General features: G+C 35.1%; 1 protein-coding gene across 1 annotated transcript in view; it reads right to left on the bottom strand.

Moving 5' to 3' along the window:
- CSTF3 (cleavage stimulation factor subunit 3) overlaps positions 1 to 16,883 on the bottom strand; it is a 70,511-nt gene that overhangs the window by 7,354 nt on the left and 46,274 nt on the right. The window contains exons 4-16 of the mRNA XM_007181042.2: positions 14,962 to 14,994; positions 14,129 to 14,226; positions 12,881 to 12,947; positions 12,762 to 12,796; positions 12,551 to 12,677; positions 10,322 to 10,399; positions 9,365 to 9,527; positions 7,386 to 7,495; positions 6,656 to 6,772; positions 6,319 to 6,393; positions 4,773 to 4,916; positions 4,256 to 4,358; positions 1,376 to 1,445 (exon numbers count right to left, since the gene is read on the bottom strand). Of these exons, the coding sequence (XP_007181104.1) occupies positions 1,376 to 1,445; positions 4,256 to 4,358; positions 4,773 to 4,916; positions 6,319 to 6,393; positions 6,656 to 6,772; positions 7,386 to 7,495; positions 9,365 to 9,527; positions 10,322 to 10,399; positions 12,551 to 12,677; positions 12,762 to 12,796; positions 12,881 to 12,947; positions 14,129 to 14,226; positions 14,962 to 14,994 (1,220 nt within the window). The remainder of the gene's footprint in view (positions 1 to 1,375; positions 1,446 to 4,255; positions 4,359 to 4,772; positions 4,917 to 6,318; positions 6,394 to 6,655; positions 6,773 to 7,385; positions 7,496 to 9,364; positions 9,528 to 10,321; positions 10,400 to 12,550; positions 12,678 to 12,761; positions 12,797 to 12,880; positions 12,948 to 14,128; positions 14,227 to 14,961; positions 14,995 to 16,883) is intronic.

The raw sequence follows: 16,883 nt of genomic DNA, 5'->3' as shown, positions 1-16,883 counted from the left end.
ACTATGGAGAACAGTATGGAGGTTCCTTAAAAAACTAAAAATAGAACTATTATATGACCCAGCAATCCCACTACTGGGCATATACCCTGAGAAAACCATAATTCAAAAAGAGTCATGAACCACGATGTTCATCGCAGCACTACTTATAATAGCCAGGACATGGAAGCAACCTAAGTGTCCACTGACAGATGAATGGATAAAGAAGTTGTGGCACATATATACAATGGAATATTACTCAGCCATAAAAAGAAACGAAATTGAGTTATTTGTAGTGAGGTGGATGGACCGAGAGTCTGTCATACAGAGTGAAGTTAAGTCAGAAAGAGAAAAACAAATACCGTATGCTTACCATATATATGGAATCTAAAAAAAAAAAAAAGGTTCTGATGAACTTAGGGGCAGGATAGGAATAAAGACACAGATGTAGAGAATGGACTTGAGGACATGGGGAGGGGGAAGGGTAAGCTGGGACAAAGTGAGAGAGTGGCATGGACATATATACAATACCAAATGTAAAATAGATAGCTAGTGGGAAGCAGCTGCATAGCACAGGGATATCAGCTTGGTGCTTTGTGACCACCTAGAGGGGTCGGATAGGGAGGGTGGGAGGGAGACGCAAGAGGGAGGAGATATGGGGATATATGTATATGTATAGCTGATTTACTTTGTTATAAAGCAGAAACTAACACACCATTGTAAAGCAATTATACTCCAAAAAAGATGTTAAATAAATAAATAAATAAATAAATAAATAAATGTATGTCAGTAAGCACCTTTGTACTAAAGTAATGCACTGAGTTCCTATTATATACTATGTAGAGGACTATCACAAAATTCCTATACTGGTAGACATTATTGCTACTTGACAAGAACGTAAGGATTGGCAAGGTGAGGAAATCTGCCCAAGGTGTAGTTGCCTGAGCTGGAATTTGAACCCAAGACTCCAAAGCCTTACTACTTTCACTGTACCACTATACCATGTTGTTCCTCCTGTAAAACCGACAGAGTCCAAACCATAAATCAGGGATATAATTTGTCAAACAAATTTTCATTTTGTAAGAGTCTTTGCTCTCGAGTAAGAAGTAAAAATTTCAGAACTCTTCTCTAGTTTGTTCATATCAATTTCTAGGGATATATAGCAAGATATATTAAAATATTTAATAATAAATTGCTAAGGCATCTCTCAGTATGCAAAAATTTTTTTAACAAATCTTAAACAGGTATGAAAATATGGCAAGGCAGGCATTTGTAAATTAAGCTTCAAGAGAGAAGGGAAATTTCTCCTGGAATGTATACTCACAACAAGCAAATGTTCATCCCATAGACCACAATTCAAATATTAGAACGTGACCAGTAAGTATTCAAAATGGCTTACCCAGACTTCTCAGGTGGAAGACTTCCAGATGTTAAAACTCGTTCAAACAAAACTCGAGTATTGTTGTCCTCTAGGATATTAAAGAAGATTTTAAATATTTTTAAAAATGCAGTTTTATAATTCAACAATGCATTATCTCATTTAATCCTCACAAAAATCCTATGCAGAGAGATCTAACTATTATCACACCTAATATTTATAGATGAGGAAGCTTGAGGTTCAAAAAGATGAAGTGAGTTGATGTGGCTCACAGTTATTGAGTAATAGAGCCATAACTAGAAGCCAGGTCTTTTTACCTCTAGTTTAGCCCTCCTTCTATAGTATAGTGTAGTTGTAATGTCAAACAATTTATAACAGTGTGATGATATCTGAATCAGATATCTCATTTATGTTTAAATAATGAAAATTACATACCTGTTGACATTATAAGCATCAAACTATTGATATTTTTAAAATACACTGAATGTGGAGGATGACAAGCTCAAATTTAGATATTTGATTTTCTTATTTTGCTGCACCAGGACTACTCTATATTTAACTACTTTAAATTCTTATATAGGTACTATATCCAGATTGGTAGATAAATATGCAAATGGCAAATGAATAAGAATGGTCACCAGAGGTGGATTAAAATTTAAGAGTCTTGGGAGGTCTGTAGCTGGAAATGGAAAATGACACTTCTTGCTAAGCTCTAAGGGATCTATTAAAATTTAAGAATCTAGTAGTAAATTTACTAACACTCTTTGAACTGCATATTTTAAATGAGTGCATTTATGGTATATAAATTATGCCTCAATAAAACTGTTAAAAAAAAATCCAACAGAGTAGTTGGTTTTTACTGCTGCAGGGCAGTTACTCAGTTTTACTACATGTCCATAATATGCAGAGTCAAACCAAGAGATGACATGTATTGAACCAAAGAAGATGGCACCATATTCATGGCTTTTATCTTCAACTTAACATACTGTACTTAAAGAAATAAGTAAATCTTGCATTTTATTCTTTTAGCTTTATTCCAAGCTTTGCTCCAGACACACTTTTTGCCATTCCACATAACTTTCCACTGCTTATTACATGCTGTGTTCTCCTGGAATAATGCATTTTCCTGTATCTTTAGGAAAACGATTGCTTATCCTTCAAGACCCGTCTCATGCTGCCTTCTCTCACCCTCTAGAACAGTGCTATCCAATAATTTAAATTTGCTGCTAGCCACATTTAAAACAATAAAAACAAACAAAAAACAAAAATAAAAATAAAAATAAAAGAATAAAAACAGGTGAAATTAATTTTAATATATTTTATTTAACCTAATATATCTAAATTATCATTTCAACATGTCATCAATATGAAAAATTATTAAGATATTTTACATTTCTTTTCTACTATCTCTTTGAAGTCAGTATGTATTTTAACTTACACCACATCTCATTTTGGCCTAGCCACAATTCAAGGGCTCAAAACTTAGTAGTCTAGTGGCTACCATAATTGCATAGCACAGCTCTGGAACTTAGATTACACTCTCCTCTCTGTGCTTCCAAAGTAATTCATTCAAGGCTCTATTATAGAATTTAGCACAGGTTTTTCATGATTGCCACCATCACCTTAAATAGTTAACATTTATTGTATGCTTACCACATTCCATATATAAGTCAAATACATGCAAAAGTTCATTTAATTCTCTCAACAGTCCTATGAAAGGTACTCTTATTATAACCATTCTGCAGATGAGAAATCTGAAACACTATTATACACTTAACCCCAGAATTTATGCCACAATTAAGAATCAAATTATGATGTAATTATGTTTACACATCTGATTTCCCAAGGAGAATACTCTGAGGGTAACAATGGAGTCCTATTCTTGTATTTCCAGACCTTACTAACCAAAACTACTGAATAAATGATGGGTTGATGAATAAACGAAGACACTGATTTTAGAAGATAATAATGCTGACATCAGAGTTCATCCTCAATTTTAGAGTTCATCCTCAATTTTAGAGTTCATCCTCAATTTTAGAGTAAAATATTGTACATCCTAGTAACTATTCTAAAAAATCAAGCAAAACAATATAAAACTGGTGAGGAACATTCATTTCATACAAGAAAATTTCTTTTTAATTAAATGCTCCACTGTCTCACTTGTTGGAGTTAAGTCCTTTTCCAGAGAGTAGAATCACTAAGCTGAAATATAAAATCATGTTTAAGTTTTATTCTTTTCTACTATTTAGGTATACAGAATGCTATATTTTTCTAAAATATCATTAAAATCACTAATATTTACCTGTGATATCTAATTTACATCTAATTGTTTACGTGGCACATAATTTCATATTTCTTTCTTAAATCAGTTTTTAAACCAGATCATTTTTAGTCAAGAAATTACATATCCTGGACTGTGGTTAACTAGACTAAATAAGATACATACATACATACACAGATCCTCTAGCCTAGTGCCTGGTATAAGGCAGGAACTCAATAAAAGATGGTCATTATTATTACAACAAAATAGGAAAATAAAGATGCTCATAAACATAATGTTTCCTTTGAAATATCTTCCCCAGTAGCCTCAAAGCAGTTTACTACTTGGGCATCTTTGAGTTTTTGTGGCTAGAGATTTGTGGCTTTATCCTATTACTGTTGGGACTTTGATGCTAAATTAAAGACCATTCTGCAGAATCGAAAGGCATCAACCATTACGCAATAAGTATAAATTCATAGTTGACAGGCCACAAATATTTGAGTGCCTGTCAAGTGCCTGGTTCTGGTGTGATGACAGAATGTAATACATTTGAGAAAGAAAAAAACCCAGCAACATAATTTCAGAGAATGACATTGATGGCTTAATATTAAGTAACCATTACAGATCTAGAATCTACTTACCATTGAGGTGAGAAAGATAGTCAATATAGGCCAGGACGTATTCTGGAATATCTCCATATTTCTTTAGCCCCAGCTCAAAAATCTTAAAGGCAACAGATTTGTCCTAGAAGTAGAGAGGAAAGTACTGATTTCCACGCAATGTCAAACAAGATACTCAAAGAATATTAAAACTATAACATCTAAATATGACAAGGTATATTAAGAATTAAAATGGAGATTAAAATTATGTTAAGTAAAAATTACAGAGCTAAAAACCATTCAAGGGGATTCAGATTCAGAAATGTGGAGTTTAATAAGGTATAAATTAACAGGCAGAGTAGCCCCCACTCGCTGCAGCTGGAGAAAGCCTGCACATAGCAAAGAAGACCCAACGCGGCCAAAAAAACCAGATAGATATAAATAAATAAATAAATAAATAATAAAACTTAATGACAGAAATTAGGACTGCCTTTCTTTTAATTAATTTATCTCATATGAAGGAAATTATTTTATCTTTATATTTTATTTGAGGACTTACCTTACTACAGTAATACTCCATGAGTGCTGCAGTAACATAGACATGGTGGCGGGTTCTGGTATCTTCTCTTGCTTTTTTAAATATCATTCTTCCAGATTTAATACCTTCTGCTCTTCTTGCAAATTTCATATACTGGATATATACCTACACAAAAAAAGTATTTGTTTTCTACAGACCAGGCAAAACGTGAACCTTGTAGCATCCAATACAGGTTCACCTTACTGCAGTACTAACACGTTTTGCTGTATAAGGAAGCAATTTTGAATACTCGAGAAATAAAAAAGTAAGATTATTGATAGTGTACTATTTAAATCCACAAGCAAATTTTTTCTGGTATTAAAGACGTGCAAATTAATATTTTAATTGAGATATAATTCACATAGCACAAAATTCACCCTTTAAATGTATAATTCAACGGTTTTTAGTATATTCACAAGGTTTTGCAATCATCACAATTATCTAATTCCAGAACATGCAAATTAAATCTTAAAGAAGGAATAAAAGTGAAAATACTAGAAAATGCTAGTATTTCTTGATTTATTACTTTAAAAGCCCACTACTCTATTTCCTAAAGACCATATAATGTAACTTTACTGATAAACTATTTGAGTCATTTTATACTTAGCACCTACAGATTGCCCAACACATGATGAGTATGCAGTATTTGTTCAATGAACAAACATCTCTGGACTGTACACAGGGTGACTATGAGTAGGGTCCTGATTTGCTCAGTTTTGATGATGTCAAACTACATTGCCCAGTTTAGACAGATGAATAGATGGATGAATGAACTATGAGTTCCTTGAGGAAAGGAATTTTACTTATGTGTCATTATACTGCTGGAATCTAGCACAGTGCATAGCACAGATCAGTTTGCTAAATGAATTTTAAAATGATGACTAAATGCAAGCAATTAGAGCAGTGGAATCCCATGATAAACAAACAAAAAAAGGAGTATAGCTGTAGTTGACTTGAGGCAGAGGGTCTAGAGCCCCACGCATTGGCCCCTCCCCTTCCCCTCCCACTGAAAGAGCTCTGCTGCACTTTTGCAGAAATTCAGGGCTTTGAAAACCACTATTACAGAGTAGAATTCAGGATAAAGTGAGTTCTTGTCCAACTGCTTCCCAGAATATTGGTTTCTCCTGCCTCTATTTATTTAAAACGAAATATTTATTAAGCAACTATTACGTGGTATTCAAACCATGCTCACAAGGAAGGTGTTAGAGAAAGCCCCACTGTGGCTGGTTCATAGCGCTGCACTTACAAACAACAACAGAAGAAACGAGCAGAGAGCAGATCTGCAATTGTCGGGATGGGAGACAGGGAAGGGGTGACTACAAGGGGGTCACATGAGGGAATTTCTGTGGGGTGATTGAAGTGTTTTGTATTTTAATTGTGATGGTTGTCCCATAACTCTATGTTATTGGTCAAGATTCATAGAACTAACAATTCAACAAAAACAGTGAATTTTACTTTATGTAAATTAAATTTTTTTTAAATTAAAGCAGACTGCAAAAGTGGGAAGGAGACTTGTAAAGTTACTTACCAAGGTGGGGTCAATATCCTCAATTGCCAGAAGTCTGTTATATATACTGTGAACTTTCTCATACTTCATGCGACTCTAAGGTGGTAGAGAAGAAGTGGATATAAATATATATTCATAAACAAGCAGGATTTGAGCTCTGAGGAATCCAGAGGCTGCACCCCACAAAGGCACCTGCTTTGAGCATAAATATATAATGAGCTAAGGACTAATAACTGTTCATTCTGCATTATCTCTGTCTTCCAAAAGCAATATGCGTGGCAAAGAAGCAGCCAGAAAAAAAATTCAGTGCTGCAGTAAAAAATCCAATTACAAGAAAGTTCTAAATATTTTAACTCACCTCTTCATAATCTGCATATGCAAAATAAAGAAGCATATTCTTCTTTAATAAAGTGCTTATTGCTCTTTCATATATATTAGCAGCTTCATCACTAAATAATTTGGCATTATTCATATCCTAGGAGAGAAAAAAGAAAGCTCACTTACAATAATTTCAATAAAGCTGAAAGAGAATAAAACACACACTCATATGTATATACGTATGGACACATATGCATTTCTGGATTCTTAAGAAATCCCAGGGACTTCCCTTGTGGTACAGTAGATAAGACTCCGTGCTCCCAATGTAGGGGGCCCAGGATCAATCCCTGGTCAGGGAACTAGATCCCACATGCATGTCGCAACTAAGAGTTCGCATGCCACAACTAAGGAACCCTCCTGCTGCAATTAAGGAGCCCACGTGCTGCAACTAAGACCTGGTGCAACCAAATAAATAAATAAATATTAAAAAAAAAATTCCAAAGACTTCTTCCATTATTTAATATAAAGAAGAATCATAGAAGTACTCTAAATGATTCATCACTTTAATACATTAAAGAAGAGCCACTATATTTTAATTCTGACTAAGGTAGTCTAATCATATAAGAGGGTCACTAAGATTCATAGTGACATAAGATTAAAATTTTCAATACCTACACTTCATTACCAAAATTCAGTGCTATACTTTTAGCAAATTATTGCTATATCAAAACCATGAAAAGATCAAAAGGGGGAAACAAATAAATACTCACCCCCTTCTCTGCTAACAGTTTACTTGACTGCTCAAGATACTGGGCAGCTTCATACCAAATATCAGGGTGATGGCCCAGCACAAGCAGGCACTGTTCATAAGCAAACATAACTAAGGGAAGACATTTGCAACATTCAATTAGAATAAATATTATTTACAAAACTATCAATACAAGCGTCACAACTCAATTTTTAGGCTAAGACAGGGCCCTCAGTAATGAATGATAATTGGAAATAAAAAAACTTCAGTGATCTCTGGCATTATCATCCACCCAAACCCCATCCATTCATCATTTATTAAATTAATATTTATTGAGTGCCAACTATATGCTAGGGAATGTGAAAGACACTGTGAATATACCAGTGAATAAGACTTCCTATACTCAAGAAGTCTGCAGTATAGTGGGAAGATTGATATTAAGAACGCAGTTATGAAAAGTAATAAGTATTATGATGAGGAAAGTAGAGTGTACTCTTGAAACTTACAGCAGCAGGACTTAACATAGTTTAGAGACTCAAGAAAGGCTTCACTAAGGAACTGACATCTAAGCGAAACCTGAAGAAGGGATAGAATCTGGTCAGATGAGAGAGTAAGTAGAGGCAGGAAGGACAGGAGTAGATACAAAAATGGTGTAAACAAAGGAAACAGTACTTGCAAAGGCCTCCAGCTGAGAGAGCAAGGCAAGATTGAGGAATTTTTTTTTTTTAAGTTCCAAATTCTAGTTCTGACAGTGCCAGAGTAGTCTGTATCAGACTAACTCTCCTGAAAAAAAAAAAAAATCATAAACTGAAAAATACAAAAAGCAACTGTTTAAAGGCACTAGAGAATGACCAAAAGAAAAAGAAACTGGAGAGGACTGAGCCCTTAAAAAATTGGAATCACACTAGGTGAGATATATATTTAATATGGCTTTTCCCCTCAAGTGCACACCCCTGTGTGTATAGTTCTGGGATAGCTAGAACTCAAGCCAAATGCTGAAGTCTTACTGGCTTGAGGTAAGTAACATGGAGTTTTGGGTTACAAGAACAGCTGGAAATTAAGGGGGAAGATCCCCCAAAAGAGAGCCACAGAAGGTGGAGGCTGAAAATCTGGGCCTAATGCCCTCAGATCTTCAACTGACTCTAAAATAGACATACACAGGAAAGAATACAAACAGCCTGAGCAGAAAGCAAAGCTGAAAGAGCTGGATAGATATCTCATCAGCTGCCCACTGTAATGGAGACCAAGTCTGGAATCTGAGTCCCATCAAGTTAAGAAAGTCTGAGTAAACACCTTGAACTTTCCATTATATCTTGGGAGTAAAGACTATATCCCAGGACTAAGAGATTTACTGTGAGATAAAGGCCACTAACAGAGACTCATCCTAACAGTGTAAAACCAAGCCTCCACAAGGTCCAGGAGATCTGCCAGTAATTTAACTCCCTGCTAAAAGAAAACTCAACATTCTTCAGAGGAAGATAACAGAATCTAGTCTTTACTATGTACCATTTACACATCTGTACAATGTCCAAAAAATTTTTTTAAATGTCTAGACTTGTGACAAAACAAAAAATGACCCATAGTCAAGAGGAAAAGAAATCAACACCACAATGGCTCAGATATTGGAATTAGCAGATGAGGATTTTATAACTATTGTTATAAAAATGTTCAAGGATATAAAGAAAAAGATGGTAACAGCCATGGAATCTTAACAGAAAAAGGAAAACTATAAAAAACATAAAAATTTCTAGAATGGAAATTTATACAACTGAAAAGTAGAATATTTGAAATGAAGAATTCAGTAGATGGGCTCACCAGCATATTGGATATGATAAAGCAAAGGTCAGTGAACATGGAGACAGATCTATAGAAATTACTGAATCTGAAGAACATAAGAGAAAAAAAGACTGGGAGTAAAAAACATCCTCGGTAACCTATGCGATAATATCAAGTGGCCTAACATACACATAATTGGAGTCCCAGAAGGGTTAGTCTTGTTACCTCTTTTAGTTATAAGGGTCTGATCTTCTGTACGAAGAGGGTTGCTCTTTTCCCACTGTATGTACTTCTTCCACATATCTACCTGCTGAGCTTCTTGAGGAGTATTCTGAGGAGGCACTGAGGGAGCATTGCGGTCCAAACCTTTCATTACTGTCTCATATTCCTAGACAACAAGTATTTAGAATTCTGTGGTAAGCTGAGGAACAACTCAGATGTATGAAATGCAGTTGATCTGTTTGGAATACTTTGTTCAAAATGCCTAGTTTTTCCAAATACTACTTTGTTAATATAACCTAAAAACTATTTAAGAGCAGGAATAAGGATAACAGAAGATTACCTACCCAAGAAGAGGTTCCCAGGACTGGGTTAAAAGAACAGCCCTGGGCCCTCTCTGCAGGTGATCTAGGAAGTCACTCTTCAGGACAGAGGAGTTGACAGATCAACATGACTGATGATCTGGTGGCACTGTTACTGCCACCTTTGGAGAAATGATTTGTCTTTTAAAATTTCAATAGTTCATAGTCTAGGCTATTTTCCCTAACTTCTAACAGTGTCAACAAATGGAAAGTTATGTACACAAGACAAAACTCGGTCCCCGAGAGCTATGTCATTAGACCACAGATTATTACAGTTTTCGGATATGTATGAGCTGACAGGAGGGATGGATAACAACTACTTGATCAACTCTAGGTAGAACTTTGTCTCTATGACCTCTGTTTCTATATTTTAAAAAATAATTTCTTCCAAACTTGATTTATTCTATTTTGTCCTTTAACATGTCTGTAAAGAGGTAATTTGCTTCAAATAATCATCCGCTCAGACAACGTAATTAATTGTCATTAGTTAAGACTGCTAATGATTGAAAATATTAAGAGTAATACCAGATAGGGAAAGCTCCTGTGTAAATAACATACTCACAACAAACATTATAGTAAGTGGCCTGATAGAATTCCATACCTTTGCTACCCGCCTAGCGTTCATGTAATCCCTACTCCGATCTTCAATCATTTTTTTAGCTAAATGAATATTGATACCCTAAGGAAAAAAAAAGAAAAATGCATATTATTTGAAAATTAAGTATATTTTAATGTTAGCATAATATAGTATATTCATTTGCTAAATTAAAGTGTTTAAAAGGTTTTTTGGTTAGTAAAATAAAGGTTTGATCACATTATATGCTTAAGAAATGAAGGAGGATCTGCCTATGTGTTATGAGATGCAGTAAGTTTCCATATGTCAGGAATTTCTAAAGATAGGGAATGATTTGGAAAGGACCAATTATTTCACATAAAATTCTAGTAATAAAGAATGATATACAGGACTTCCCTGGTGGCGCAGTGGTAAGAATCCATCCGCCTGCCAATGCAGGGGACATGGGTTTGAGCCCTGGTCTGGGAAGATCCCACATGCCGCAGAGCAACTAAGCCTGTGCACCACAACTACTGAGTCCGCGTGCCACAACTACTGAAGCCCGCACACCTAGAGCCTGTGCTCCGCAACAAGAGAAGCCACCGCAATGAGAAGCCCGCACACTGCAACAAAGAGTAGCCCCTGCTCTCCGCAACTAGAGAAAGCCTGCGCGCAGCAATGAAGACCCAACACAGCCAAAAATAAAAAAATAAATAAATAAATAAATAAATAAATAAATTTATTTAAAAAAAAAAAAGAATGATATAAAGATTCATCTGGGTGAATAGCCATGACTTAGTTCTAAAAGCCTTTTTCTAACTTGGTCTGCATAACTTTAAAAATAAATGCAGGGCTTCCCTGGTGGTGCAGTGGTTGGGAATCCTCCTGCCAATGCAGGGGACACAGGTTCGAGCCCTGGTCCAGGGAAGATCCCACACGCCGTGGAGCAACTAAGCCCGTGCGCCACAACTACTGAGCCCACATGCCACAACTACTGAGGCCCGCGCACCAGGTGTCCGTGCTAGGCAACAAGAGGGGCCTGCGCACCGCAACGAAGAGTGGCCCCCGCTTGCTGCAACTAGAGAAAGCCCACGCGCAGCAATAGAGACCCAATGCAGCCAAAAATAAATATATAAATAAAATAAATTTTAAAAAATAAATGCAGAGGTAGCAAGGAGACATAAACATTATCATTCATGCCTAGTAGTTCTCAAAGAGTAGTCCAAAGATTCCTGTTCCCAAAGACCCTTCCAGAGGATCCATAAGATCAAAACAATTTTCAAACAATACTAAGACATGATTTGCCTCTCTCACAAATATACAGTGGAGTTTTTCAGAAGCTACATGACATTCAACAGCATAGCAGATAGAATTTAGAAGCAGATATGAAAATCTACCTGTCTTTTATTAAGCTAAATACCAAAGAGATTTGCAAAAATATGAAATAATGCCACTCTTCTCACTGAATTTTTTCTTTTGGAAAATACAGTTTAATACTATTTATGTTAAAATATAAGGAGTCTACTACTGCAAGCTTTAAATGAATTAATAAATAAGTATCTTGAAACTTTCTCAGTTTTAATTCCAATATGCTAAATATTCATAGGTAAAAGCCACATTAAAATTATAAGTTCTTTGCAGTCTTTAATACTTTTTAAAATCCCAAGACCAAAATGTTTGAGAACCACTGCTCATGCCTATGAGGGAACAGTTTCAATACCCTACATAGTTCTTCCAAATCACAGTGGACATGTGAGGAACTTTCTTTTAAAGATAGAGCTTACTTGGCATGTATGTTTACATAATGGGCTTATTAGTTCAGTTTGTTAAATCATTTGCTTATGAGACAAAGATCTTGGACCACAGCCCTACATCTCACAATTACAAGGCAATAATCACATCACTGTAACTAGGTGACAGAGGGGCATTGCAACTCATCATTACTACTAGAAAAGCAGTTCTAAAAAGGAACTGTTTCATAAGAGATCAGTGGCAATGTGTGTGTGTATGACTGTGTGGATATGGTTTAGCACTGATTAAAAATGGTTTGGTAAGAATTATAATTCTCCCAGAGTATTCTCTAAAAATAACTCAACAGTAAAATGAGACTCTCAAAACATTAGGAATGGTTCTTTCATTACAATCAATATGAAAACAAACGTATGCAGCACTGATACCCAGGTACCTGATATTAGAAAGGCTAGCCTCCACAAATCCACAGTGCATAAAAATTTAAATGGCTTGGTCATAATAATAAACTACTGTGGCCTAATTTACCTCTTCATACTTGTTATAGTCTCTCCACAGTTGTTCAATGTTGATCATGGGATTAACACAACCTCGTTGATAAACTCTTCGAACAGCTGTTATTCTCTGATTTTCTGCATAAGATCCAACAGCTTCCCTGGCATTGGATAAGAAATACCATCAATTATATTATAGCTAAATCAACTGTTCACACAGAAAATAAAACTATAAAAATACTTACACGCCTTTTAAGAAATTGATGTAATCCACCCAAATCTAAGAAATAAAATAAAATGTTAGTATCTTTCTTAGTAGTTTCAAATTTTTTAAGTGTATGTATTAAAAAAAATTTAACTCTACCTGATAAGACATAATTTCCATTCCAATTTTATCCAGTGCAAAGTCATATGCTTGAGCCATTTTTTCTCTGAAATAAACATGAAAGGTATGTTTTTTAGAAAAATTTCATGTTATTAAAATGTATCTACAACTAAAACATAATCATGATTTCTGATCATATGATCAGAACAGCATTTAAACCGCTTATACAAACAAAATGTAAAGACATCTTTGCAAGTATATAAACAAAATGTAAAGGCTAAGCTCTTTTGTGTTTAGCTTGTCAATGTCATTAATTTATGTACTTTGTTTCTTTTACCTACTACTTGTAAGCTTATCAAAGATAGAGGCCATGTTTTATTTATCTTTATATCGTTTATTAATTTTTTAAGACTTTTCTTTTTGATGTGGACCATTTTTAAAGTCCTTATTGAATTTGTTACAATATTGCTTCTGTTTTATGTTTTGGTTTTTTGGCCACGCATGTGGGATCTTAGCTCCCCGACCAGGGATCAAACCCACACCCCCTGCATTGGAAGGCAAAGTCTTAACCACTGGACCGCCAGGGAAGTCCCCTCTTTAAAGCCCTTAAATTGCCTAATCTTATATGTAGAAGATTCAAATGTGGAAATATCTGGTTCTTTGATTAAGAAGGTAAGTTATGTCTGAAGATCTATTAGCTCTGACATAAAATTTAGGGAGAAAGAACTTCTTCAGTGTAAGACAATAAACAATAATGAAGAAAAAGAAAACAAAGATAGAATTCTGGTTATAAAAATAATCTGCCTATTTGTTATATACAAAAATAGCATTTGAGAAGGTCCATTATTTAGATTCAACAAAGATAGATAGGTGGGGGTAAGTCCTAGTGAGGAGGTCAACTATACAACAATACCATTGTCAAAGATGCCTTGGGATACTTAAGTAGCATATTACAATGCAACCTGCCAAGAGTGGTGCCATGACAAGTAATAAGATGCTTTTTATTAAGTTTGTCAACAAGCCTGTCAACAAGGTGCTTTGGAGTTGCAAATGTACAGTGTTTCAATATAGAAGAGGGGCTTGGATGATTCAATTCTCCAGAATAAATCTAATACCAGTGGCTTTCTTTGAAGCATTTTTTTCCATGGTTTACTGACTTCTCAGAGAATCCTGACTTTTCAAATCCTTAAGTTTCTTCACCCTCTGGAGTTAAGAGGTGTGAGTTTCTATGGGGTTGACTGTGTGCCTGGGGATGACCTGCATTCTTAAGCTCCTGATTTAACTTACTTGTAACTTGGTAGTTTACCCTTGGTTTCTCGGACATATGAAAGATAACACTTCCATAAATCAATGTGCAAAACCTTCATAAGGCATCTCTGAAATAGCTGTAAATACAATAAAATATTATCAGAATCCACACTTAAATAAATTTCACATGTACATAGTTGAAATGGAACATTAAAGAAACAAATTCAGCTCCTTTCATGAATTTATCTTCTTACAAATAAATGTCAAATAACAACTCCCTCTATTTTGTTTAGATAATCAAAATCATTCTCATAATTTTGGTCAGCAGAGTATAATTATTTTCTTTTCCAAAATTTTATTTTATCTTTTAAAATTTATTTATTTTATTTATTTATTTTTGTCTTGGGTCTTCGTTGCTGCGTGCAGGCTTTCTCTAGTTGCAGTGAGTAGGGCTACTCTTTGTTGCGGTGCACGGGCTTCTCATTGCGGTGGCTTCTCTTGTTGCAGAGCACAGGCTCTAGGCGCACGGGCTTCAGTAGTTGTGGCTCACAGGCTGTAGAGCACAGGCTCAGTAGTTGTGGCACACAGGCTTAGGTGCTCCGCGGCATGTGGGATCTTCCCGGACCAGAGCTCGAACCCGTGTCCCCTGCATTGGCAGGCGGATTCTTAACCACTGAGCCACCAGGGAAGTCCCCCAAGATTTTATTATGAACATTTTCAAACATACAAAAGGGCTGAATAAGTACAATGAATTCCTATATAATCACTAGCTAGATTCAACAATTGTTAACATTTTACTGTATTTGCCTTATGTACATTAAGTCCTAAATTAAACTTCAGCATACATTCAAAGTATACTTAAGAGGACTCACCTTTTCGACCTTGTCATAATTTTTAGCTTTAATCTGCAGAGAAACAGAGAAAAATATAGAATTAACACCATTCTTTTTAGAGTACTATCACTATCTCTGAGTGTTTTGATTAAGCTTGTAAATTCATTTCTACACTTTCCTATTTAATTCTGCCTTTTGAAAATAACAAATAGAAGTTTGAACCCAATATGGATAATATGCATTGTAAATATGCCTTACATAAATTAATTCTATATGGAAAAATTTTTATAAGCTCATTTATGTTGAACTTTTGTGAATTTAAAATTTTATAAAACAGTCACAAGATGAATAAAGAAATATAAACAAGGCATACTTGAATAGGGCTTTAAGTATCTAATGAAGACAAACTTAAAGCTTTATTTTCCCTGAATAGCTACTACTAGAACAATCTGAGTAGGGTAGCAAAAAAGATTTGTGAATTTTGACTACACATAAATTTTAATCACTCAGTCAATCTACTATACTCCAGGCGCTGTGCTAGGCACTGGGGCTACCACAGTGAACAAAACATGCATAGTCTGCCTATGCCCTCATAGAGCTTACAATTTTACAGGGAAAACAAGTGTCAAGATGGGGGAACTACAGGGTGCTATGGGAGCATTTAGGAGGAGCATAAAACTCAGACTTATGGGGTTGCAAAAGATTTCCTGGAAGAAGTGAAGATGTTAAGAATGAGGTGTGAGGTCAGAATGGCTATCATCAAAAAGTCTACAAACAATAAATGCTGGAGACGATGTGAGAAAAGGGAACCCTCCTACACTGTTGGTGGGAATGTAAATTGGTGCAGCCACTATGGAGAACAGTATGGAGGTTCCCTTAAAAATTAAAAATAGAGCTATTATATGATCCAGCAATCCCACTCTTGAGCATGTATCTGGAAAAGACGAAAACTAATTCAAAAAGATACATGCATCCTAATGTTCACAGCGGCACTACTTACAATAGTCAAGACACAGAAGCCACCCAAGTGTCTATCAAGAAACAATTGGCTTAAGAAGATGTGGTATATATATACAATGGAATATTACTCAGCCATAAAAAAGAAATACTGCCATTTGCAGCAACATGGATGAACCTAGAGAATATACTAAGTGAAGTTAAGTCAGAGAAATACAAATATTATATATCACTTATATGTGGATCTAAAAAATAATACAAATGAATCTATATACAAAACAGAAACAGACTCAGAGACATAGAAAACAGACTTATGATTACCAAAGGGGAAAGGGAAGGGGAGAGGGATAAATCAGGAGTATGGGATTAACAGATACAAATTACTATACATAAAATAGATAAGCAATAAGGATTTACTGTATAGCACAGGGAACTATATTCAATATCTTGTAATAACCTATTATGGAAAATAACCTGAAATGTGTATATATATATGTATATATATATATATATATATATATATATACACACACACACACACACACACACACACACTTTGCTGTACACTTGAAACTAACACAATATTGTAAATCAATTCTATTTTAATTTAAAAAAGAGTTGTTAGACTGGTAAAGAAAGGGAGGAGTTATTCCAGGCAGAAGGAGTGGCATGTGCGAAGACAAAGGTTAAATAAATACTATTAGATTTCCCTTTCTTTGAGTATTTTCATCAGATGGTAGGTGGGGTTAGTTATTCAATTGTGATATATCAGCAAATCTTTGTATCAGCCTGACAGGTGAATAATTTGACTGGTTAGAGAAACCTTGGCTTGTGGTTCTTTTCAATCAGCAGTATAGATAAATTTTCCCACTGCTTTCTGGCTTAAGGTGAGGCAGATCAGAACTCTGGTGACAGGCTCTTTTTCTTTTGCTGATTACTTGCTCTTTCTCTCTGGAACTTGTAAGATTTCACCCTTGATCTTCAGAGTTCATAAACTGTAACAG

Source organism: Balaenoptera acutorostrata, chromosome 9 (assembly GCF_949987535.1).
Source record: "Balaenoptera acutorostrata chromosome 9, mBalAcu1.1, whole genome shotgun sequence".
NCBI lineage: Eukaryota > Metazoa > Chordata > Mammalia > Artiodactyla > Balaenopteridae > Balaenoptera > Balaenoptera acutorostrata.
Note: the sequence above shows the minus strand (reverse complement) of the source record. Positions and strands in the feature narration are given on the sequence as shown.